The sequence below is a fragment of the Salminus brasiliensis genome, chromosome 2 (assembly GCF_030463535.1).
Source record: "Salminus brasiliensis chromosome 2, fSalBra1.hap2, whole genome shotgun sequence".
In the NCBI taxonomy this organism is placed as follows: Eukaryota; Metazoa; Chordata; class Actinopteri; order Characiformes; family Bryconidae; genus Salminus; species Salminus brasiliensis.
Window position 1 is genome coordinate 46,964,711 of NC_132879.1, and position 24,020 is coordinate 46,988,730.

The 24,020-nt window shown below is 40.2% G+C and overlaps 1 protein-coding gene across 1 annotated transcript; it reads right to left on the reverse strand.

The window, feature by feature from the left end:
* Window positions 1-1,621: 1,621 nt before the first annotated feature.
* On the reverse strand, window positions 1,622-15,844 carry tymp (thymidine phosphorylase). Its single transcript, XM_072673930.1, has 10 exons — window positions 15,757-15,844; window positions 8,282-8,439; window positions 6,867-7,069; window positions 5,695-5,793; window positions 5,397-5,526; window positions 4,403-4,521; window positions 4,136-4,298; window positions 2,631-2,858; window positions 2,170-2,310; window positions 1,622-2,076 (listed from the first exon to the last, which is right to left on the reverse strand). Exons 2-10 carry the CDS (start codon window positions 8,415-8,417, stop codon window positions 1,934-1,936), a joined length of 1,362 nt encoding a protein of 453 aa, XP_072530031.1. The 5' UTR covers window positions 8,418-8,439; window positions 15,757-15,844; the 3' UTR covers window positions 1,622-1,933.
* Between the last annotated feature and the right edge of the window lie 8,176 nt (window positions 15,845-24,020).

The window sequence follows — 24,020 nt, forward strand, 5'->3', positions numbered from 1 at the left end:
ACAGAGTAGGTACTCAGCACTGCAGCGACACGCTGACATGGTGGTGTTGGTGTGTATTGTGCTAGTGCAGCTGTGCTGCTGGAGTGTTTTTTTTTAACTCCACTCACTGTCCACTTTCGTTAGATACTTATATCTCGTTGCTCCACTTTGTAGATGTAAAGTCAGACAGGAGCTCATCTGCTGCTGCAGTTTGAGTTGGACATCCTCTAGTCCTTCATTAGTGGTCACAGGACATTGTTGGCTAAATATTTCATTATTATATACAGACAATTCTCAGTCCAGCAGTAATGCTGAGAAGTTTTTCTCCGCAGAGACCACCTCATCCAAAAACAGCTCACAAGAATTTGCTTTTATGTCCTCCTCCACCCTGATCAGTGTTTTGGTCTTATTTTGAATGTTGTTTAAAAGTCTTTGGCAGCAGTTTGGGTAAAATTTGCACCCATTGCTGTCACAGATGTGCAAATGCACATGCGTTTTTTCTAGGCCCTGTAGAAAGGTCATGCCAATACTCTTTCGAGTAGATAAACACAAACCTGTTGGCACCATACCCAGTAATGGTGTCTTGATACCTTTGTCCATACAGCATACCCAGATAGCGAGCATATATGGACCCATCTGACCGTTTGCCACTGCTGTTCTAGCTTCAGCCACCCAGATAATTGCCATGCCTTCAAGATCTCACTAGTTTAATCTTCTCACCAGGTCTGATATTAAATTATTTAGTTGAAAATGTTGCTGAAACTGAAGAAAAATATGTATAAAGTTTTTTAAGGATAGCAAAAGTAGGAAAGGCAAGTAAAAACTGACTGTTGGTGAAAAACAAGTGATGAAAAGTGGCATTATGTCTAATACTCTGCTTAACCACCTGTGGGCTGCCCTGAAAAAGGCTGAGCAAAATGCCAGTGGACCACCATGCTATCAGAAGAGAAAAAGATGGAGAAAGAGATTAGTGAGGACAATGTGAGCTGAGTCCTGGTCGTAGTCTGTCACATATGCTTAAATGTAAGTTCTGAGTCGTTAGAGTGTTGGAACAAGGCACCAGATCTTCAGGAGAACTTTAAAAGCATACTAAAAATGAAACTGGGTCAAGTGAAAAGTAAAGCACAGGGCAGTTGTTTTGGTCATCTGATATTTAGATTTGTTCCCCCACAGCAGAACATGCTAAAATCACAATAGGCTTCACTCTGACTGTGTGATAATATGCTAAAACCCCACAGAAAATGAAGTGACATTAAAGTTGTCATTTACTGTATAAACAAAAATAAACCAAAACGAATGAATAGTCATCAAGTAAAACACACAAACAAACACAATAATAATAAAGCATCTGAAGAGTTAAATATTACCACCAGGTGGCACCATAACACCATGTTAGTAACAGTTTAAAGCGCAGGAAAAATAACACACTACTGTCCAAAAGCTTCCCAAAATACAGAGCCGGTTTGTTGAAGGTTCAGAACTTTAGTTTATTGTGATCCACCCTACGACTCCCTATACTATAAATGAGTTCCACTCATATTTTAGAGCTGTTAAACAAATGAGATCAGAATGATGAGCTACAGATAATTTCTTAATTAATTATAAAAGGTGTGTAACAACTAGAATGACAATAAACTTTTAAAATCTTTAGATAAAATACAGTGTGTGATTGAGCAGTTAGTGGCTTCTTGGTGATCTTAAAAATATTGAATAAAACGTCTTAAAATAAAATAGTGTCTCTAACCTGTAGTATTTCAATCTACGCTGTATAACTTATTAAATAAAATAACAGCAGTCCTCAAAATAGCATGCTCAAATATATGTTCTCTTCCAAGCATATAATACACAGTACTGTATCCTCTTCCATAAAGGCTCTTCAAATTATCAGAAATAAAGAAAGCGACCACAGTGACTCCATTGTTCTTCCAGCTGGCTGCAGTGGAAAAGACAAGGGTCAGTTCGGTTGGATGAACTCTACCACTCGGACATTGGCCTGGTAACTGTCTCCATTTCCAATAATCAAACTTCCTTGCAGGTCCGCGCGCTGATCTGGACTCAGAACTGGACAGTCATGATGGATCCTGATCCAGGACTGACCTGCCAAGCAAATCAATGTTTGTCATTGTCTTTTCTGGTAAACATATGCACACACACACACACATACTCACACAGACTGGTCCTAATACTCACCTTTATGTACTTGTTGACCTAAGTCCACTAGAAGCTCCGCCCCCACGCTGTGGTTGATTGACTCCCCAGCCCTGGTACGGCCAGCTCCTAATCTGTGCAGCACTGTGGCTATGACCATGCCATCTATGTCCAGAACGGTCCCTGGAAATCATATAGTGCCATGCTGACCGCTGAGAAAATCACTTAGTGTGCTGTACAGTGGTTGTGCTAGGGCATTAAAACGCCTCACAGCAGGTGTATTGAAAAGGGGCCATATTCTATATTTTCTAGTGTTTTTATATTTCAAGAGGTTTTATATGAACAATATAAAATAATTATGTATAGATTATATATATATATATGTATAGATTATTTTCAGTACAACAACTGTCCTCTGGATGGTGGCTATGGTGCTAGCAGTACCACATTAGTCAGTGATTAAGTGAGTGATTTACAGCAAATGAGTGTTCTTGACATATTACCATCATCCAGAACCTGAAGCTGCGTCTGATACTCTGCAGGTCTTAGGTGTTTGGAGTAATCAGTCGTTTCTGAGCAGAGGGAGTGGGCAATATGTGTGGACACCCCTTGGGCCTCCAGCATGGCCTGGAACTTGCGCAGGGCTGCCCCATTTGTCAAGACCTCTGCAATCATCATCTGTCCTCTCTCTGGAGTAGGTGATCGATTGCTCATCCACAGCAGGAAGCCACCTACACACAACCACATGCTGTGAGTAGTCACTGCTGTTTCTTGTTCTGCAACTTGTATTAAGCCCACCTGAGGTTTTGTCCTGAACCTGGGGCCGATTTTTCAAATGCTACTAAAGCAAGACACAGAAGCAAGACAGAACAGACCGTTTTGTGGCACTGAATACACCAGCGATTGCTGCTGGTGCTGTTTTAGGTTGGTGCACCTTCTCATTGAACTGCTGCTAATGCACCATTATCGAAGAGAGAGGACCACCCTACCCACTCAGAGAGAGCAAGGCCAATGACACTCTCTCGGGATTGCAGGCGCAGATGGCTGTGACATCACTGAGGATTGACTGGAGGTCTTTTACCTTATAGAAATCCAGGTTATATTTCTAGACAGTACTAATCCATATATGTTTATTCCCAATTTCTACATTTTGTGCAGATGAAAAAATCAGACATCAGCACCTCTAAAAATAATGTCACCAGCAAAAAGTAAATGAGAACAATAAGGCACACAGGTACAATCAGGGTTCAATCAAGAGTTTTCAGTGTGATCCTCTTGATCTTATTCAACATTTTACATAAAGATAATCTGATACAATGTTTAATTAGTTACAGAAAACAAGATTCTTATTTAGAAAATGTAATATTAAAGATCTTTTTTCATTAAGGAGCCAATATCACCGTCTTTGTATTTTGAATCAAGACCATAGGCTGTGTATTAGCCTCTACCTGTTTCTGTATTAGGAGGTACAAGCCTATTCATGTTTACCCCTAAACAGCCAGAGGGCCAAAGGTGTCATCACTAACTTTGGTTACTTTGCTTACTCACAGTGATTTTCCCAGATATTTGAAATAACATCTTATCTACAGCCAGCTGATCAGTAAAGGTGGCATATTTGCATAAACAGGTATTGAGTATTGTTATTGGGCTGGAGCCAAACCAGTATAGGTGGCATATCAGTATCAAAGGGAATTGGTATTAGGCTGGAGTTTAACCAGTGGAGCTGGCATCAGGGGGAATTGGTATTGGGCTGAAAATCAGAAAATCCTGTGTTGTCTATCAGAGATTAATAAGAATGAATCTGATCCATGTCATAAATCTAACATAAGACAGCTCACATGCAGACTGTGATCTTCCTGTGAGGTAGTCAAGTGTGTGAGTAGCAGCCTAACTTTGAGATGCACAACTGAAGTGCTTCAGTTAAAAACAGCTTATTTTAAAACGAATACTAATTTGTACAGAAAATACAGATATCGGATTGGAATCAGCTGATACTTATCTTACTTACCTAATGATTTAACCAGTTCCTTCAGGTCATCAGGGCCCTGCCCTTTGAGGCATTTCAAGGCTTCACATACCTCCAAAGCATTTCCCACACAATGGCCAATGGGAGCATCCATTCTGCTGAGCACCGCCCCTGTCTTCATACCTAAACTGTTTCCCACGGTAACCTGCAAATAAAGTACACTAATTGTGGGAGTACCCTACTGTCTGTGAAAGTACAGTACGTTCACACACACAGACACACACATACACCTGATTAACTGTGTCTCACCAGTGACTGGGCGAGGGTCCGAGCGCTGTTCAGGTCTTTATACAGGGCAGCCCTACCGAACTTCACATCTAACAAAAGTGCACACAGACGCTCAGCTCCTTTCTTTGAGATGATAGAGCCTGATTAAAAAAAACACAAGAGGTGCTGTTAAAATATGTTTTTTTATTACAATAAGGAGTACAATCCAGGAGTAAATATAATATAATAAACTAGAGGCCAAATGGTATTTTTCTATATTTTGAGCATTCTGGGAAGATTTACGCTATTAAATGTTATTAAAATTAAATATATAATAATACTCAGTAATTACTCAGTAGTAACTCTGTTTTATATATGTGAGCAGACATCTGCCCCTACAGTGTTTTCTACTAAATCAAGGGCAATCATAGATAGTGTGTCTCCACTTTGCCCCAATAGCAGCCTCTACACCTTTTGGGAAGGCTTAATACCACACTCTTAAAAATACAAGTTATTTAAATGATATTTTGTTGAGCGATGCCATAGAAGAACCACTTTGGTTCCATAAAGAACCATGTTTGTAATAGAGATGTGTGTGTTTGTGTGTGTGTGTGAAGAACCTTTAAATTGGTTAAGATTTCTTTAGGCTTTTAAAAGGTTTTTCCACACACCTCTGGTTCTTTTTGGAACCAAAACTTAATCCCTCTCCAGGAAACCAGTCTTATATGTTGTAACATTGCTGTAATGATTTGATTGCATTCAGCGACAAAAAGATTAGTGAGGTCAGTGTACTGATGCTGGATAATTACTTCTGGATCACAAATGCCACTCTAACACATCCCAGATCTATTCCATGGGACTCCATGTCTACAGAGAGCTGCTCAGAGCTTCCCATTCTATTAGTAATGGTTTTCTATGGAGATTAGACCGTCTGCATGAGCACTTTTATCAGTCCTAGGAACTAATCTCAGCAGCTGCCTGTTGGCTTCTGTGATAAGTGTTATTCCATCAGCACAAAATTTGCAACTGATCTCACCCGTAATAAGTGGCAGACTGTCCACGGTAGCAGTGGCGTCTCGGAGAGCATACAGAACTCTGTCTGCAGGCACCAGATTCTCCGTCTGACCCACAATGCAACAGCCCACATCCTGCAGTATCTGCCTCACCTACCCACACAAACACAGGCTAGTTCAGAATTGCGTCTTGGAAGAGCACTGCTCAAGAGGTCAGTACATGACATTTTATGTCTAGTATTGCTCACAAGCACCATCAGTTAAAGTTAGTAACAGATTAACTAACAACAACAGTTTCTCGAAAGTGTGTGTGATCTGTACCTGCTCTACAGTCTGGTGGATGTTGAACCCTGGGATGGACTCCAGCTTGTCCAGTGTGCCTCCAGTATGTGCTAGTGCACGTCCACTTATCATAGGGACCTGCCGGATCCAGCAAATGATAAAACTGGTACATCTATTATAATATAATATGACCATCTATAGATGCTGTTAGAACACAGAGAATTATTGCTATATATTGACTGGTAATATTGCAGTATAAGCAATATTATTAAATGGTAATGTCTAGAAACACTGGCCTGTTTGTTGGCCAAAAGTGTTATTACAAACTTATATTAAAAAAAAGCTCCACCAGTTTCTACAGACACCCATGTAGTTACTAAGTAATACACCTTAAGCCTTTGAGTGCAATCTTACCAAATCCTAATCTAACATCAGCGGCCTCCAGTCCAACACCTGTGGGGAAATGTCGAAATGCTCGAAGACTAGGGGAAGCTACACCGTTCAGCCAATACAGTAGTACCACCTGCCTAATAATGAGTAGGTCTCCCTTTGTGCCACCACAACAGATCTGACGAGATTCAAGGCATGGACTCCACAAGACCTCTAAAGGCATCTGGTTGTATCTGGCACCAAGACGTTGGCAGCAGATCCTTTAAGTCCTGCATGGATCGCATCAGTGAATCCTGAAAGCCCATGAACCTTGTTGTCGGTTCAGCGGTTGTCGTTTATAAGATCACTTTTAACAGGTAGTGACCACTGCGTACCAGGAACACCACACAAGACCTGCCTGATGTTTTGGAGATGCTCTGAGCCAGTCGTCTAGCCGTCATTTTTGCTGCTTTGCAGTCTTGACTTGCACCTTCAAGAACTGACTTGCTACCTAATAAATCCCACCCTCTGACAGATGCCACTGTAGATGAAGATAATCAATGTTTTTCCCTTTGCCTGTCAGGGGTACTGACAGGGGTAAGGCAGGAAATAAAACCCAGCTAGTGAGTCAGCCTAGAGAGAATAGGGCATGGGAAATTAATGGGAGACTGGATGGAGACAGATAGGAGATCAGACAAGATCAGACAAAGGGGCTGAATTGCACATGTGACAAGAGAGAGGACACTGGCCGGAAGAGGAACCCGGACAGAAGACATTACTTTGTGATAATCTTTGTTACATTACTTTCAGTACATTCACAAGAAACCACCACCCTTTCTTACCTTGCATCCGCAGGCAGCCAAAGCAGGGGCCAGGGGCAGGCTGACCTTGTCTCCAACTCCACCTGTTGAGTGTTTGTCCACCACAAGTCCCGCCCACTCTTCAGGCCAATGGAAAACATCCCCTGACATCATCATTTCCTTTGTCAGCGCTAGGGTTTCCTCTGCCACCATACCCTTCATCCACATGGCCATAAGCATGGCACCTTCAAAATACACCATTGAATAAATTCAAGTTTCAACTGAGCTCCTAAATTAATAATCAGTTCATATCAACAGTAATCACCTCTCTACCCTTTCTACTCCATCCCATGGATTTTGCATCTTGAAATACACTATCTGTCCAAATATTTTCTATGGATCCAGTCAGCTATTCTAAGGTTGCACACATTGCTGACAAAGATGCACACATGCACACACCCACACAGCATGTCTAGGCCCTGTTGAGAAATACTTACAATAGAACAGGACTCTCTGGAGGAGAGAACCTGTTGGTGTCACGCCTAATGCCATGCGTGGGCTAGAAGGGTGTAAAGCCCCCAGCAGAGAGCTGTGGAGCAGTGGAACCGTGTCCTCTGAAATGATGGTGCTCCAACAAATGCTTATGAGATGAATTAGGGAGTTTGGGATGAGGTGGGGTGCTGATCATCGAACATCCTGACCTCCATGCAGGATTAACTCTTTTAAATACCCTTGATTTTGTAAGAAATGATGAATTGTATTTCATTATGAATTGTATTTCCTTCAACTGTATTTTCTTTATGATGGTGACGGTAGGAACCATGATTTCTAATGCAAAAGTAGTCATTTCATTTTAGTTGAATTTTATATGTAATGTAGATAATTGTGCAACATAATTGTAACCAATTGTAACTTTTTTAATTGCTGTTTTTAGAAGAACTGAACTTCCTGCCACCACCACTGTCTACAATAATCACAGGGTGCATTTCTCTGGAACATCATTCACATAAAACCACTCTGAATGTCTTTGTTTATATAGTAATAATTAAATCAGTGTTTTTTTTTAACTCTCCTCTCCTCTCTTTCTTCGGGTGGGTAGATGGCTCTCTCACCCCACATTGCTTCAGTGTGCATCATAGCTAGGAAGCCGGTGTCATCACTACAAAAAAAAAAATTAAAAGAGGCTGTTGCGTTGCGGGAGGGTAGCTCTCCAGGAGACCACTGGATTAAATTATGCAGGTTTTTAAAAAAAGGATGGAATTCTCCTGCCCCCTACATTAGGGACATTATTCCAATATTCCAATAATATTATGATACAGCCCAACTTCCTACATCATATCGGATCCTACCTTTGACCTGTCTTACCTTTGACATAACCTCAAATTTTACAGAAATGACCTTGAGTTGTGTTGAGACTGGCAACTTGTGTGGAGTATCCCTACCCAGTGTGAACCCACCTATTTGACTTTCCTGAATGGTGTTCAATGTTACTCCTTGGATAAAAGCACGGATCTCCGCGGAACTGAGCTGACCACCATCACGTTTCCGCCTGATCATCTCCTGGTAGTTGACAACACTTTCCGTCTGTGCCATCCTTCAGCTTATGGAGTGTCAGCTGTGTACGACACAGAGCAAGATGCACCGGTTTTAGAACCAGTGTTTCATCAACACTGTTGCTTACTGACTATGAGTAGCAGTAGCCAAGCATGAATCATAATACAAAGTTATAACAGCAGGGATTGGTTGTGTTTAATTTAGGGATTCAACCAAAAAGAGGTGTAGCCTTACCTTAGTTTTCTTGAGAAGTAGTGAGACTCAGTGATTAACCCAAAAAGAGCTTTAGATTTCTTAAAAGGCTGCAAAATGTGCACCACAGGACTGAAAATCTCAAGTTCAAGACCATGTGCTAACCCTAGTGGCCTATCATCCAATCACTTGTGTCTCTCAGGCCCACCTGTCAGTCACACATTAACCATGTCAACCACCGCTTTGCTCTCTGGGGTCACAGACACACACACACATGCCGCTGATGTACAGTACACAAAGCAAATCGATGGCAGTCACAAGCTTTCCGTTATAACCAGACTTCAGTGTACTGCATGTACTGCGCTTCCTGCATCTGTGAACTTCGGACTCCACTTTGCAAAAGCTTCTAAAGAGAAGCAATATTTCACATTTCAAACATAAATCTCCCAAAACACAAGCTTTTTTTTTTTTATATCCTTTATTTTAATATGGGATCAATTAAAAGCCATGTCTCTATGAGCTGTTTAAAGTGATCAATGTTTCCTCAACCTGGCTTCAGTAAGTAATGGCTAAACCTAAAAGGTGCACTACAATGAATGACTGTATTTACTTTGGGATAGCTCTGAGATTGGAAGTGACGTACCATGAACCTCAAACACAGTTGTGTTCTCTTCCAAAGAAAAATCTAGCATAACTAAAACTGGGCTGTCACAAAGGCCAATTCCAAAGCACTTTGGGATGTTTTTGACATTTCTCTTGCAGACAGTTCTCTGAAAAATCTTTCCCCAGGATGCACATCACCAGCAGACTCACCAGGTTATCTGAAAATGAGTTGCTACATGAGCACTGCTCACTAAAGTGCCTAACTCAAAGGGAATGAATCTGAAAACTGTCATAGATATCAGCTAAAAGCTAACCACAGCCGAATGGGTGAGGACTGCCAAGCTGTCAGGTAACACTAGGAAATAATAATAATAATAATAATAATAATGTTCTTGTTACAGTGCTAAAACAAAGTTGTGCTATGTTATGCTATGCCATGCGACTTCTGTAAGCTGTCGCAATCCCATAAACCAGCAATAAAAGCAGCGCTTATCTTTTTTTTTTTTCACAAGACCACCATAAAAGGAGAAATAACAGGGTTGTAAATATACTTGTAATATAATAAAACTCGACTAACTTAAACCAGACGTCTCTCTTTCTCTTTCTCTCTCTGGGCAGTAGTGGCTCAGCAGTTGCGGTGAGAGCAGGGGCCTATTGATGATAATTTTGTGGGTTCAAATCCCGGGCTCGGTAAGCTGCCACTGTTGGGACCTTAAGCAAGGCTTACTTTCTCTGCTCCCTGGAAACTGCAGCAATGGCTGCCCACTGCTCCGGACATGTGTGCTCACAGTCACTGTGTGTGTTTGATCACTGCACGGATGGGTAGGACAGATAGGCAGATACGACATTCCATCTGTGTCCTATATATATATATATATATATATATATACACACAACCAAGTTTGGGGCAGTGGTGACTCGCTGTTAGAGCACCGGGCTATTGATAACAGGGTTGTGGGTAAAGGGCCTTGCTCAAGGGTGTGTTCATGTGTTCACTGCATGGATGGGTTAAAAGCGAAAGCCAAATTCCATCTGTTTCACAAAAATGTGACAAATCATGTATAACATATGATAAGCTCTGTAAGCGATCTGTAAAACATGTTCAAAATATGTAATGCATTATAATATATATAATATATATAACTCCAGTCTCTTCTGGCTCAGTGGTATCAGCACCACTGTGAACAATTCACACTCAGTAAGTTACTCCAAATAATAGCATTTCACACCAAACCAATGCAAATGGTTTACATATTGTTTACATCTTAACCATTGAATTATGTGGAAATAGGAATAGAATTCCCTTTTAAAGAATAATAAAGCAAGCTGTGGCCACACCTTCAATTACATCACATAACACCAAGCTTGGCACCAATCATAATACTTTATTCCTTTGTCTTATCCTTTTCTAATTCCTTTATTGCTACTCTTATTGTTGCACAACAGCCATCAAAACAAGCTTGCTGTTAATTACCACAGCAACTGAACAATTGATCTTGTAAAGCACAACATTAAGCAAGGTAAACACTACAGTACAGAAAACCACTGAAATTAAAATCCGTTTCCAGGTGCGACATTTTTCACAAACGTATTATTACTAAACTATAGAACAGGCACATTGATTCATACTCCACACAGTGATTTGGTCTCCGCCAGTACTTCTATTTTTTTAATTCCAAATGATTAATGTTTAATATTTAATGTGACATGAGAAACATTTATCATAGCCTACTGTCAAATGACCCTGTCAGCTCCAAACCTGCTGTTTAGTCTTCTTTGTCTTCCTTGCGAGTCCAGACGTCAGTTCTAATAGGCTTCTATCACTGATAACTTGACTGTCTTGCAGATCCTTCTTCAGCGATGACCGTCTCTGTTAAATCCCACTCATAAAGCTCCATCTCTTATTATAACTTCACTATCCGATGCCGCCCACAAGAGCTCCTTAAGAACTTCTGTAAGCTAGGACACTCCTTTGGAGTCAGAGCTTGCAAGGTTTCTTCATACCATCTAAGGGTGTTTTTGTGGCAGTTGTTGGCCTCACCTTGCTAGTGAGGTGTACTGACTTCTATAAAGCTGCCTAGGAGCCCAAGAATAAAAAACTGTCCTTCCATAGTTGAACAATATGAGCGTTTGCAACATAAAAAATGTAACACTCTTGTGTACTTTCTAGCATAGCCAAAACAAGGCTGAAGAACGGACCAATTCCAAAACTCTAATACTGTTTCTTAACAGTCTTGACTTGTTACTTTTACCAAAACTGACATAACCCTAGCTTACACTAGTCCCTAGTCAGAGGTGGCGAAACCGTAAAGTGTGATTGTGACATGGGGAGAATATGGTGTTGTTGATACTAGATAACAGCACATTACCTCCAGACTCTGCGGCTTTTCCTGGACTAGTGTCCGCAGAAGTGGAGCTCAATCTCGGTGAAGTGAAAGATGAGAGGGAGGCAAACAGAGATCTGTGCTAGGCTAACCTCAGCTGACTCCCAAACTGGAGCTAAACACACTTTAGACAGGAAAGCTTGCTAACAGCACATCACGCTGAGAGGATACAAAGAGAGGACAGCAACACTATCCAGTAAGATTCAAGAATAATTACAGTGTTAACCCGTTGTAGTACGGATTACCAGCCAATTAAAAGCCCTCATTAAAAAGAAAAACAGTGTTTCATTCACAAGACACAAAAACAGGGTTGTAAATTGTCTTGCAACATCACGTCTGAGCATTTTCACCCCAACCAAAGTCACATACTTACTATTCATACACAAAGTACTCAATAAATTCATTCTATGGTACCTCTTTTTTATGTAGGTTTAAAATATCGTTTTTGTTGATGAATTCCCAAACCCTTGACCCCTTGAGCTTGAAAGCTTTATTTTTACTATACTCAGTTGTATAAAAAAAATAGACTGTTTGCCATTGAATGACTAGTGCTAGAAACTGGTCTTGGACAGCTACAGTCCAGCACATTTTAGTGATTCCCATGCTCTAACACACATACTGAACTGCCCGTCTGCACTAAAAAATGAGTGTACAGGTGTGTACACTGAACTGACATAAACCCTTTGCTACCCTGTCAACAGGGTAAACACACTTTCTAATGTGCTTTCTTGCTTTTTTCCCTCCTTCCATCCTTCCCATCTTTCTTAATTTTACCTCTGAAAATCCTGGAAAATGTCCAGTTCTGAAAACCCTAGAAGATTTCCAGTTTTAGAAATATTCAAACCAGTCTGTCTCACACTTAAAATCACAGATATCACATTTTCTCACTATTCTGATGGTTGATGTGAACATTAGATTAAGTTGTTGGCCATTGTAGCATGAACATATGTATTGCATTGCTGCCACTTGATTGGCTGATTAAATAATTGCATGAATAAGGTGTAGATTTCTGTATGAAAAAGGGTTCCACTAAGGGTTCCACAAGCCCAAGAACCACTTTTTACAGATGGCTTTTGTTTGTTTGCACCAAAGCGATTAAGAAACTGTAACCTCACCAGGAAATGTGATCAGCTTGTGCTTATCAGTTTCACCAAATAAGACAAATTTCCCATCAGTTGGACTTCTGAAAGGGCCTCAGCAGATGGACAAAGTAACCACACCTGTCTTATCAGTAATAACCACATCACCAAAAGAGCTAGTTGAGCTTTTGTTGATTTTCCCTCCCAGCAATTTTTCTGTTCTCTACAGCTTAAGCGAAAAGGCTGCAGAGTTCCCAAAAAGCAGCCTTCATATGTACCAAATCCGGCACAAAACCTCCATTGGTTTATTCTTAACCCACATCTGGGCATCACTGTGAGATCTTGCTTCAGTCTGCTTTGAAATGCTTCCCAGAAGCAGGAAAACTCCTCCACACTTTTCTTGCTGTGTTGAACTCTCTGGCAGCTGATATAATGGTGAAGACCTAGCTCAGTTTCAGAATTTGAAGGTTAAGGTCACTTGCTGCTTCTTATAGTAACTGGACTGTCCTGTGGGACCTGTAAAGCAAGATGTCTGAGCAAGTGAGGTTCTGAACAGCACAGTCAGATACACCTTTTAATTAAGCAGACGTGGCATTTTTAACTCATCGATGAAAAGTGAATTTCACTTTGACTGTCGCGGCTTTTTTTGTGATATAAAAAAAAACTAAAGCTCCATCAATACTCGTTGTTAATGTTATTTCTGAACAATAAAGCACCCTCAGAGGTAGGTAGAGTAGTTTAAACCGTACTCAAGTAAAAGCATTATTACAGTGAGATTTATGGATGGGATGAACCCTTTACTAGGGGCCTCCCTCAGGATAAATAAAAAGCCTGTTCATCATGACTGTTTACAGTAGCAACTGATATATAATTGTTCAAAATAATGTCATAGCTGCCATGGCCTTGCGATGGCCTAGCGATGCCGCGTTGGCGCGTAAGCGCCAACTGCCGGCCTCTGACCTTGCCCAGCATTGCTACTATACCAGATGCCAGCCTCATCCAGCATCGATACAGAGGTTCTGGGCCCTTTACATCTAAAAACTAGGTTAAAAATATATGGTCCACATCTTAAGGCTCTGAGGGCAAGGCTCGAGTCTCTTTTTGCAGGCAGGGTCAAAATTAAGAGTAGATATTTCAGTCTCAAACTCTTCATTGTTAAAATGTCATTGATGATTCTATACAGCCAAAGGCAGTCCGGCAAAACCAGACTTGACTGTTTTTTCTTGTCAGTGTTAGACACCCAGATGCCCAGAATTTGAGTCTTGTAATATTGTTTGCTTTTTTGTTGACTGGACCAAATCTGCTTACTTGTCAGATTTTCTCAATGACATCATATCTCCAACAACAGGTCAAGGAACTTAGAGATATAGTCATGGACATGGCCATGGTCTTTTCTCAGATATTTGCTGCAGTAATAAATGCTTTGTTATTAACATGTTTCTTTCTTTTGTTTGCATCAGAACAACACAAAAAAGCTGGAAAAAGTGAAATCTGACATCAACTCCCACAGAACTCCAGACATGGCCTGGCCAAAACTAACCGCACCTTTTCAACTTCATAATACATACGTGCAATCCCATCATGCTTCTTTAATTTGTAGAAATAATAGAATAGAAATCACACATGAAGACAATGACTGACTCCATTTGTCTGATGATGTCAGAACCAAAATTGTCTAAAAGTATAGACAATCTCAAGGCTACAAGTCTGTCTGTGTACAGCATCATTAAGAAAGCAGCAGTAAAAGTAACAAAGTAAGAAGGTAACAGCCCTCTGCGCTGTAGCTAACCTCCCTGAACGTGGATGGAAGACTAAAAGCGATGGATGACTGCAAGGGAATTGTCTCAGCCAACTTTCAAACAAATTCGAGCTAAGCTGCAGACACAAGGTACAGTGCCACCCATCACATTTCTGAACGAAATGGAAGGGACCCACTGTTGACACAGAGACACTTTTGGGAGAACATTCTGTGGACATATAAGACCAATGTCGAGTTTTCTGGTAAAGCACTTCATTGTACCATTGCAGCCTTTAAAGAAAAGAACACGGTCCTTAAGGTCAAACATGATGGAAGTTGAAGGATGTTTTGGGGTTGTTTTGTTGCTTCTGGTATTGGAGGCCTGTACTGTATGACTGTATGCATGCCTTTATGAACTCTGAAGTGTGGGGTCCAGTGTCAGACAGCTGGGCCTCCATCAGTGGACATGGGTCTTCCAACAGGACAATGACCCAAAGCAATGAGTGCAGATCTAAACCCTAAAGAACATTTGTGGAGAGATCCTAAAACAGCAGCTGGGAAAAGGCACCATTCAAATCTGAGAGACCTGGAGCAGCTGGCAAAAGAAAAAATTCCAACAAAAAAAGATTTCAACAACACGCAGACGAAGCAACAACATTACTTCCAAATGCTCCGGAGTGAAAACCTTACCTAAAAATTTAACAAATAATAAAAAATAACGTTTCACTGCTTAATAACAGTTTAGTTCACTCCAGCGGCAAGAGTCGAGAGTCGGAGTCGACTCCTAGGAGTCCCCTCGCAGTACCACAGAGCGAGCAGCGCCTCCCACAGGTCTTACTCTCATTTTCTTGTACTTGTAATTTGGAGAGTAATGAGAACATGCATTTAATATAATCATTTAATAAAGATTTGGGACTGTGGGCTATAGCCTCGCGACGCCCCTGTGTGGTAAAATAATGACTCAAGCAAAAGCACTTTTCAAAAACAACTTGAGTAGATGTGCAGTATGAGGCCAAAAACTGCATAACCCTCAAATGCATGATGTTACAAACTCCTTTTCCTCATTGTACAATTACACAATGCATATTTCATGGTAACCCAGGAATAATAATAGCCCCAAACAAAGGCTTGTATTTGGCCAAGTCATCTGCAATGGTGCAGCTTGAGGATGACACGGATTGGCCCATTCATTAGGAAGAGTCTCAAAGTGAATCTTTGATTTGAACTACAGGTTGATCAAGAGCTCGTCTGTGGAGAGTCCACCTCTCTCTCTCTCTCTCTCTCTCTCTCACACACACACACACACAAACAGCCATTCTGACCGTCCAAACCCTTTTGTTGCTTGATTTTACTACTGTACGTTGCTCCAATATGCTACATACCGTCTGTAGTCACTTCTCTGGTAAGCAGGGCAGGGAATCGTTTAAAAAAGAGTCGATTCCTCGATTCCGTCCATTTTGGAAACGCGATTCGCCTCCGAAGCTTTGAACTTGCATTTAAACAAAATGCGTAGCCCCACCATATGTCTATAGTCTGAGTTTTACTTCGGATTAAGTTGCAAACAAAGTGAAAACAGAACATTTTGGAAGAAAAAAAGTCTTACAGTCGGTCGCCAGTGCTGCTGTCCAGCGCGACCGTACCACTAGAGGGGAGTTTGGGATCTACCATGTAGGCAGGGAGCCATGCAATGTTTCTGTGGAAATTTCTTTCTGTAAATGAAATAAGCTCTCTAAAGGTACAATAAAAAAAAAATGTTTTTTTCCGGCTGTTGAGAAATTTAATTAGGCTCCTGGGTCAGTTAAGGGACAAATGATGGGGAGACAGGTTGGCAAAGTGTGCAGGCTCTGCTACCATGGCACCATTGTCATGTTTCCCCATGCATGTATAATACATAGACTTCCAGTTCTGAGCAATCCACTGCTGTGAATATTGATTTCTTCTTTTAAATAAATAAATAAATACACTGTTGGTTGTGCTCTACATGGTGTGCTCTGCTATATCTGTACTCGTGTTTTCCTATCCAAAGGGATGGACTGCCAGGTCCTCTGCATGTTAGAGGGGATCTTAATAACAAGGATATTATAAGGAGTTTGTTCCCATCCTACCCACCCAGAGAGAGCAAAGCCATTTATGCTTTCTAGAAGGTCCTGGCCACTGATGGCTTTGGCATGACTGGGGATCACGGTGTGCTCTGCTGTGTCTGTGCTCCTGTTTTCCTATCCATAAGGATCCATAAGGATATATGTGAAAAACATAGAGAAGTAAAGCACAATAGGGAGGATGATGTACCACTGTACCCATAGGGCTGAGCTGAAGTAAAAGTGGAGAATATGGATTTGATGTCCCCCGTGAGACGTTGTACACCCATCCTTAGCCTGTTAGAGGGGATCTTAATATATATTAGGGAGTTTGTTCCTCTACTGAGAAAGCTTTAAACAAGATGTTGGAACACTGCTGTGAGAATTGGATTGCATTTAGTCACAAGAGCATTCTGGATCACACACACCACTCCAACTCACTCAAAGATATTGGAAGGAGCTTCATTACTCCCAAAAAAAACCCCAGCCCACAGACCTTGGTCTCTAGGTGTGGCTTATGTTTATGTGTATATTTCTATGTGTAAATAGTATTAAGCATTAAACATTAAATGCTTATATTTATTATTATATTGTTATTTAAAGTTATTTAAAGTAGTGAAGATAGATTTGGTGATGACCAAGTTAACATACCTGATATCCATATTGTTTTTTTATGTATCCATAAACTTTCAGTTTTTTTTTGTAAATCTTAAGTTAAGAAGTAAGCTATATATTATTGATAATCCTTAATTATTTAACCAAATATCATCATTTGTAGATATTGGCCAGGCCAAACCTAAACATTTGTTATAGTCAATGTACAAGAAAAAGAATGTGATACATTTTGTCTAACGAATGCAACAAGAGACTGATGTAATACATGTTACATAATATAGAAATGGAACACTTACTTTGGTCCTTTGGTCCAAAAGTGTAAACGGCTACAGACTTTTTTATTGAGACGTAGTAACAAAGCCCCTGAGGCTATTAAAACATAAAACCAGAAAACACAACTTCTTCAGTAAATCCTAATGCACAGTTACTCTGACCATGTTTCATGTATCTTGAGTATCAGGATTATATCTGGATAAGGCCAAGCCACATAAAAATGCAAGTGTAAACACACCCAAGACACATTTAGGTGGTCTGAGACGCATTTGAGCCACATTATAGCAGTGTAAACACATCCATCTCTCCAAGATGCATCCAACAACCAAAACCCCTCCCAATACAACCGAAACACAACTGTTGTACAACCAGGGATTGTCATATATTTGGATTTCAGTCTGTCTAACCAGAGGTGCATTTGACTACCAATGCATGTGGCTAAAAATCTTATCTTATCTTTAGAGTACAGTGGGTGCTATTTCAAAAGCTTCTGTGTCTTCAGGTAGCTAATGGTGGTTTTGAGGTGCATTTTAAGCTGTTCTCTTCAGCTTTAGTCTTTTGGTTTGACATTTGCATCCAGAATCTGCTGGTATTTGTGAAATCCAATCTTGTCGCCACCCCCGTTCTTCACAGTTGGCAAGGTTTTCTTTTCATGCAATGCAGTTCCATTTTTTCTTCCAAATGCATTTTTGCTGATTTTTGCCAAAGAGTTCTACTAAAGTGAACTCATCAGTTCACGGCACTATCCAAAACTCATCTCTAGATGTTCTGTAGTTTGTGACAAGTTCACAGGTGAGATTTCCTTCTTATGAGTCTTCCATGAAGCAACACTGCACAGTGGAACAGTGCACCACCCTCTTAATGCTAAACATTCATGTAGGTTCTTACCAACTTACAAGCAATTCTTTCTTGGTCTTACAGATTTCATATGTACCCGCACAGGTCTGAGCTCTCATTTCCCAATGACATCTGTACTGTAGAAATAATAAGCTTAAAATGCTTGACTACCTTCTTATTGCCTATACCTGCCTTATAAAGCAGAGTTCCAACACAGACACCCTAACCCCTTTCTCTCTCTCTCTCTTTTACATGTACTGAGATACCCTGTCGTCCAGTCTGGAGGTGTCCATTTCTCCATTTTCTGAAATCAGACCTGTTCCTCTCCTCAGCAGAGCTTTTGACACAAGTCTCTTTTGCATGTGCTGAGGTGCCCTGCTCCTCCTGCTGCGCCCTGATGTTCGCTCAGGCTGGCTCTCCACTGCCCTGCTGTGTTACAGTTCTGCAATATTCCACTCCTACCACACTCCACTGCTATACATACACATACTTAATCAGCATGGACTTTAACATTAGCACTGAGCCATATGTCCAGCACCTACTTACACTCATACTTCATAACCTGTTCCTACATTAGCTACAGCTCTTCATTATCTCTCTGTCCAGCACCTACTCATACTTCATAACCTGTTCCTACATTAGCTACAGCTCTTCATTATCTCTCTGTCCAGCACCTACTCACACTTCATAACCTGTTCCTACATTAGCTACAGCTCTTCATTATCTCTCTGTCCAGCACCTACTCATACTTCATAACCTGTTCCTACATTAGCTACAGCTCTTCATTATCTCTCTGTCCAGCACCTACTCACACTTCATAACCTGTTCCTACATTAGCTACAGCTCTTCATTATCTCTCTGTCCAGCACCTACTCACACTTCATAACCTGTTCCTACATTAGCTACAGCTCTTCATTATCTCTCTGTCCAGCACCTACTCACACTTCATAACCTGTTCCTACATTAGCTACAGCTCTTCATTATCTCTCTGTCCAGCACCTACTCATACTTCATAACCTGTTCCTACATTAGCTACAGCTCTTCATTATCTCTCTGTCCAGCACCTACTCACACTTCATAACCTGTTCCTACATTAGCTACAGCTCTTCATTATCTCTCTGTCCAGCACCTACTCATACTTCATAACCTGTTCCTACATTAGCTACAGCTCTTCATTATCTCTCTGTCCAGCACCTACTCACACTTCATAACCTGTTCCTACATTAGCTACAGCTCTTCATTATCTCTCTGTCCAGCACCTACTCACACTTCATAACCTGTTCCTACATTAGCTACAGCTCTTCATTATCTCTCTGTCCAGCACCTACTCACACTTCATAACCTGTTCCTACATTAGCTACAGCTCTTCATTATCTCTCTGTCCAGCACCTACTCATACTTCATAACCTGTTCCTACATTAGCTACAGCTCTTCATTATCTCTCTGTCCAGCACCTACTCACACTTCATAACCTGTTCCTACATTAGCTACAGCTCTTCATTATCTCTCTGTCCAGCACCTACTCACACTTCATAACCTGTTCCTACATTAGCTACAGCTCTTCATTATCTCTCTGTCCAGCACCAACTCATACTTCATAACCTGTTCGTACATTAGTAGGAGATTAGTAGAGTCTTGGTTTCTCCTAAGGTTTCTTTCTCTTAGTATGAGGGTGTTTTTCTGTGCCACTGTGGCTACCATCTCCATTGTGGTGCTTGCTCATAAGAGACGTGGACCCGGATCCCTGTAAAGCGCTATATAAATAAAATATGAATTGAAATTATTTGAATTGTGGGCATCAATGACTTTTGTTGTCAGGTCTTTAGTTGTTTAGAGGAGTGCACGTTTGCCTCAGGGCGATTTGCTAATCAAGATCTGAGACCTATATATAAGGCTCTGCAATGCTTAGGGTGGAAGTTTACATTGATGATTTTTTCATTTTTTTAAGTTATTACTGAGAGTAACTGCATTAGGATTTGCTGACAATACTGTGTTTGTTTGATTAGTTTGAGTAGTTTTACTACATCTTAATTAAAATAAAGTATCACTTAAACAAGGGCGGCAAACTTTTGCAAAAGGCTGTATATGTATTGTGACAGAGATGGATCTGTACCAGATGGCTGCACACCCCAACTAAACTGGATTCTGTATTTATGTTTCAAGTTATTAAAATGAAAAAAACAAAAAAACAAAAATAAACCCAACAACAATCACATACACATACAATCACATGACTGTGTAGCTCTAACTGTACCATGTAGTTTAGATTTGAGGCTGTGGTGGTATTCAAAAAGCACCTCCATTCAGGAGTGCTGTTTCTGGACCAGTACGTTTTTGACCACATTGTGATGGAGGTCTGTAAAGAGTGGAGCTAATCTGATCCTGGACTTGTGGCCTATTTTAAGATGCTATGTGAATAACACCCCAGCATGTAAGTGTTAATGTAGGCTAATTCTGCTGATTTCATTGAACATGAAGCACTCTTCAGTCACTGGTTGAAATACTTAAATACGTCATCAGAGGGGAGCAAGCAATGACTCATACTGCATCATCACGGACACACTCTGCCCAGCAGCTTGAATAGTCTCTTTTTCTCCAAATGAGAGGGTAATGCATTCAGACTTTTCATCAAGGTTTCATCATGTTTCCTTTATCAAAAACACTGTTTTACATGGTGGGTAGGGACAGTGTTTGCAACATAAACACCTCCCTTGGATTGTGAGTCATAAATTAAGTATGGAATAGATAGATGAAATAGAAATGGAGATGGATAGAAACTGAGCGGTCCTTGAAGGCCATGATGTTTTACTCACGCTTACTTACTAGAGTTTCTAAGTAAAACATTTGAATTGTTGCTAGTGAAAGTGACTGACCTTTCAACACCGTTTAAACCTAACATGATCAACTACAGTTCACAGACATACTCATTAACATCAATTTTGCTCTTTGCTTGAATTCCTTGATTGCTTTAGAATATGATTCTGTAGTTCCAGTCCTGGCCATCCGGAACACTGCAAAAGGTAGTGTTTTTCCCTGCTCTAACACACCAAATCCAGCTCACCAGCCAGTTATCAAGCCCTTCATTAGCTGAATCCGGTGTGTTCAAACACAATGCAATTCTGTGGTACTCCAGGACTGAAACTTTGGAATTTGATTAACACAACATAAAAAAAAATTGGACCTGACTCCTTCATTCCATCCAGAAGAGGGTGCTAGATCACCTACTTACTTTTTACTTTCACAGGCTGAGCAACTGTCAGTGCTAAACAAGTCAACTTATTATTAGGGTACAATATTCTCTGAAATTATACAAGTTCAGAACTTGTACAACAAATACAAAAACATCAAAAGTCCAAAGGAGGAGTTGTCCTTTGAGTTGTTAAATATAGTGCGGATGGTGCCACACACTGGCTGTTTATCCTAGTAGTTGTTTCAGCAGCTCATCAGCTCTTGGAGTTGTGGAGATCTTCCATACCCTGCTAGGCATTACATACATACATACAAAGGTTGACAGTTGTGTACTAAAACTGGCAGGGGTGCAAACATACAGTGGCAGTCAGGAGTTTGGACTTAGTAAAATGTCTTTTTTTTTGACTGATAGTGAATAATTGTGAATAAAAGTGTATTATAAAAGTAATAATATTAAAACACAGGGAAATGTCCAAAAAGATCCCACAACTAACTTCATTAGGAGCCAACTGGGATGCCTATATATATATATATATATATATATATATATATATATATATATATATATATATATATAGGCATCCCAGTTGGCTCCTAATGAAGTTAATGAAATGAAATATATATATTTACAGTTGTGGTCGGATGCTTACATATCCTCACCATGGACCTGGATATCATGGAACTATTGGGCTTTCAATGATTTCTTTGAAGTGTTCTTTTTCTGAGGTAGACTGAGAGTACAGCATACATCTTTAACAGGGAAAAAAATGATTTAAAACACGTTTCAATTTTGGGGGTCTTTGAAAACAACACAGGGTCAAAAATATACATAATATACATACACCCACTTAGCTTAGCTTAAAATTGTATAGATCTAGGTTTACCTAGATCTACGTCTAAGTCCGCTTAACTTCCCTGTGCCTACACTCATTGGATTGATCAACACACAGTACACTGGGAAGGAGATCAAAAAGATCAATAAGCAGAAAGATGATCTTAGACATTTCTAAACAACTGCAGATTCAAAGATTATTAATATGTAACTACAAGTTATTGGGAGATGTAGCCAGCCAACGAACTGGAAGCCGTTGGAACACCAGTGTCACTGTCTACACTAAAGCAGGTTTAACATCACCAAGGACTGAGAGGCTGCCATTCAAGAAAGAAGCCCCTGCTCCAAAATTGACATCTTTAAGTTTGAACAGTTTTCTGCTGACCACATAGAGAAATAATATTCCTTCTTTTGGAAGTCCTGACTTCAACACTACCAAAAACATGTGGACAGTGCTTCAAAATCTGGTCCACGCCAAAATGTATTTGAACTTTACAAGTTCTGCCAAGAAGAATAATAATAATCAAACCTGAATTTTGCCAGAAGCTGGTTGATGGCTCCCACAAGCATCTGGTCAAGGGGCAACATGCTAGGGACATAACCAAATATTAGGCGTGCTGCATGTATATTGCTGACCCTGTTTTTCTGTGTTTTGTTTCTATTAAAGATGTTGTACACTCATTCTGCCCCAGAAAAAGAACAGTTCACTGAAAGCTCAATATTGGTATGACATGAACGTATGTTAACTTCTGGCCACACCTGTATATGCTTCTAGTGGAATACTTGTCATTTAGCTTTTAGTAATAGGCCACTGCGAAATGATGATGAAAAACACAGTTGAATAAGTTCAAACCACTGACTGGTGCTGTGGATGAAGCTAATCTGTCTCGTTCTGTGCTTGAGCAGATCGTGCATTTGACAGGAAGAGATAGAGAGAGCAAGAGAGAGTGAGAGAGAGAACAGCAGTGTTCTATGCAGATGGCTTATAAAAAGTAGCACCCTCCACGTTGTGCAAATTTATCATCTGGACGACAGACAAGTGTGGGTCTGATTGATTTACGTGGTAGCATCCTGATGCCAAACTGATGGAAGGACAGATCTGAAGTGGAATGTGTCCTGTATTTAGCATTATGATTAAATTACTCTAGTTAAAGAACAACTCTCAAAGAACTTTGGTTATTGTAAAAGGATTGGAAAACTTGCACATCACTGCGCTGGACTTCAGATGTCTTCGAAAATAGTGTTAGCTAGTTTAGGGCTATCCACAGAATTATCAACAATAATAACGTTTACCTTTAGATTTGAATGGCTCTAATGTACACATCATTACAAAGAGCTTGATTTTCACAGTTTCAATTAGATTCTTTTCCAACATAAACTGAAAGCTTCACATTGCTCTTCAGACATTACTTATATTCATGACTCTGGTAGCTAAAAATGTCTTTAGTTTTCTTGTTTAGTAATAAGCCTAAACAGAATACCATACACACATCCTTCTTTTCTCCTGAGACACTGCTGTCCAAGTATCAGTTCACATCTGCATAAAAATACTGTAATAACGACCATGGTTTCTGATTATTACTTTTTAAGCCCTTAAGTAGCAGAACCTTAATTAATCTCAATCAAAGCCTATATTGAAATGAAATTTCCAAATTTAGCAAATACACAAAATAACATTCCATTAATCAAGTGTTACAAATTATCATTAAATCATGACAGTAAATTACCTTGTTATTCCATAAAGAAGACAAAAGGTAACAAAAAGTGCTACCTACTCCCCATAGTATTTTAGTGCCTCTCTGATATAAATAAGTAGTCAATA